This window comes from Cyprinodon variegatus, unplaced genomic scaffold (genome assembly GCF_000732505.1).
Source record: "Cyprinodon variegatus isolate N-32 unplaced genomic scaffold, C_variegatus-1.0 Scaffold1437, whole genome shotgun sequence".
NCBI classification, from domain to species: domain Eukaryota; kingdom Metazoa; phylum Chordata; class Actinopteri; order Cyprinodontiformes; family Cyprinodontidae; genus Cyprinodon; species Cyprinodon variegatus.
In genome coordinates this window covers 125,636-128,801 of record NW_015151890.1, presented here as the reverse complement: position 1 = coordinate 128,801, position 3,166 = coordinate 125,636, and the positions used below count along the sequence as shown (strand labels likewise).

The window sequence follows — 3,166 nt, the reverse complement described above, 5'->3', positions numbered from 1 at the left end:
TCACTGATCTGCAGAAAGCGAATTACTTTGATACTGTAATAGCAAAGTTTGATGGACATTTTGTGCGAAAACGTAACGTTATTCACGAACGTGCCTGTTTTCATTGATGTTCCCAGCAGAGTGGGGAAAGTGTTGATGCTTTTGTACGTTACTTGTACGAGCTTGCAGAACACTGCATGAATTTGGGGCTAGTAAGAATGAACAGATACGCGACAGACTAGTCATTGGTCTGAAAAAGCCTACGTGAAAGCCTACGTGCAGGCGGTGATGGCTACCAGACCAGTGTCAGACAACAGACTGGAGAAGATCCATGCGGTGACCCTCAAGGATGAGGATCTCCAGCGAGTCACCCACTACGTCCGCCACAGCTGGCCAATTTCAATGTTACAGTTGCCACACAGAGTCCAGGGGCTACCACAAAGCAGGGGCTCACCTTTCTGAAGCCGACGGCTTGTTGCTGCACAATGACAGAATCGTCATCCCAGGGTCACTTTGAATCAACTTGACTGTATGATCAGGTAAAATGTTAAGTGCCTTGAGATGACATGTTGTAAATTGGTGCCATAGAAATAAACTGAATTGAATTGAACTTAATTTAAAGTAGGTAATATATCATTCAAAGGCTCATATAATTGGTCAAATGCAAAAATAAGATGTACAGCCATGTAGCAGTATCTTTGCTGAATGGCTGGATATAGATCTTGTGCTGCTAGATTTCACTAAGGGATGGGGTAGGACTCCATTTGTAAAGGCTATGCAAGTTATCAAAAACTCAAACTTTCCCTTTAAAGGCTTAAAGGTCAGAATCTGTATTATATATGAAACCTAAATAAAATAAAAAATTGGTCCCGGTATCAATATCAACAATGCTTGCAGTATTTCTACTTAATATCGGATCAGTGTAGCATGCCTCTGATCATTAATATCTTTATTATTTTTACTTTTTTTTTCAATTGTGGGGAAATAAATCATAATGTAAACTGTATAAAAATTAAAAATTGGTATGCTATTGAAAATAACCTGTACTGTTTACTCTCATGATAAACATATACTCTTTCATCTCTCTTTTCAATTCTTGTTTGACTAAAGGTGATATTTAAATGGTTTCCCTGACAACCGTGGTTAAGATAGCAACAATTGCATCTGAGCTAACATGCATAGCCTGCTGACAAGTTTGATGGAGCTTTAACTCTATATTCAAGATAGCTTATTAACTTTAATTTCCCCTTCAATGCAGACTATTCCACAAACACCAACCTTAAGGTCACTTCTTAACCCTGACAAAGTTTATATTCAGTCTTAATACTTGCATGTAAACATCAGCCTGAGTGTTCTCTGCAGTAATGACTGAACTAAATGTATGGCTAATGGTAGCTTTGTTTCCTAAATAATTATTATACTTAAAAAGTAAAGTGCTTCAGCGTAATCATAGTTCTCTTCAAAATCCAGAGCCAAGGAAGAAATTGAGTTTAGGAAGGGATTTCTGATGAGACTAGCATATCTGAAATGCCATAAGCTGCCACAGAGCTTACTCAGTAGTCTATTATGAATATGCTGACAAGGCTTTGAAATTCAAATGCAGCCTGGGCTTGGTACCCGTCACTAACACCAAATCTCCACAGAAACCAGGCTGCTGCCTTCTTTTTATTTTTTTTTCCAGTGCCGCATTACCAAAGAATACAAAATGAGCACAAATATCTCACCCCACAGGATGTGTTGGAGTGCATGCGGTACGGCATGCAGTAATGTTGAACCTAATTACATTACCAATAACCCACAGATTGAAAGTGTGACCACTGTCAGCTGGGGGCACAGCTTTACCAGCTTCTGATATAACCCTGTACACCAGTGATTATTTCTGATGGATTCACACCGTCCTCTCCCTTATGATTTGGTGCGACGGGTTCATTTAACCAGGCTTTGGAAGTTAGGGAAAACAAATTGGCTACAGGCAGGACCCAGCTGCGCCCTTTGTGCAACTGAACCGAATTACTCCTTTAGCCATAATCTGCCACAAAGGAAGGAAAAAGATGCTGACATCTCCAGGGGGGGGGGGCTGGACTCTGTTATTTCTGGGGCAATAATAGCTTGTTGAGGAACAGTAAATCTGTTGTTGGGGAGGGGATTTCTGGGACTACGGGTGAGACGTATTCATCTTTGGTGTGTCCATTAACAAGCAGCTGATTTTTCACCTCTACATGAAGGAATTTTAAAACTAAACCATCTAGGTTCACAACAATAACTGATTTTTCTAGTAATAACAATAATTCAACTCAATTTAGGTTTATTAAATAGTGCCAATTCACAACATATGTCATGTAAAGGTAGCCTGGGTGCCATTCCGAACTTAGTCCCGCCCACAACATTTAAGGTCGGGAGGTTCGGTCTTGCATTGCTACATAGTAGCGCGAGTATGCTCGCACAATATATGGCGATCCAATCAAATTGTCAGGGCGGGCTTTATACGATGATGGACAGATGACCAACAGTAACGTAATCAACCACGTGACCAAAGCGCGCTTGGGTGACAACAATAATGGCTGCCGCTGGAGAGTTTAGGTGAGTAGATTCTGCTATTAGGTCTGTTCTAGAAGATATCGACAGCAAATTAATTTTAAAACAGGAACAGAGAAACGCGATCAAGGCTCATCTTCTTATTATAGGCGTGAAACTGCACGCTTTGATTTATGTTGACAACAACTGTGCCAGGCTTAACATACGTCACGCACTCCGTTGCTCTTATTGGTTGTAGGTCTATCCAATTGAGTGCAGAGGCATTTTTTTTCCTGGATTGTTCGAAACACGCCCCATAATCACAGCTCTATGGAGCAGCATCAGACTCATATTCTGACTAGAATTGAGTAGGACAACGTCAGGCTAATCTAAAGGCTCTTTACAGAGACAATTCCATCAGATCATAGTCGGATTGATATAAGTTTATAGCAAGGAAAATCAGTTGATTGGATTTAGTCATTAAATTCTAAGGATTCACTCCTCCTGGATAAGTATGTGGCGACAGTAGACATTTGCTTTCCTTATGTTGTTGACTCTACAGCAAAGTGTACTTATATAGCGCTTTTTCAGGAGACTTGACCAAAGAGCTTTCATTACATTCAGTCATTCACCTATTCACTCACACACTGATGATGGTGAGCTACATTATAGC

The 3,166-nt window shown here is 40.4% G+C and overlaps 1 protein-coding gene across 1 annotated transcript in view; it reads right to left on the bottom strand.

Annotated features, from left to right (window-relative positions):
• Positions 1 to 285: 285 nt before the first annotated feature.
• Positions 286 to 3,166, bottom strand: part of LOC107103390 (rho GTPase-activating protein 19-like) — a 26,660-nt gene continuing 23,779 nt past the window's right edge. Inside the window, exon 11 of the mRNA XM_015403083.1 lies at positions 286 to 368. Coding sequence (XP_015258569.1) covers positions 286 to 368 — 83 coding nt within the window. The remainder of the gene's footprint in view (positions 369 to 3,166) is intronic.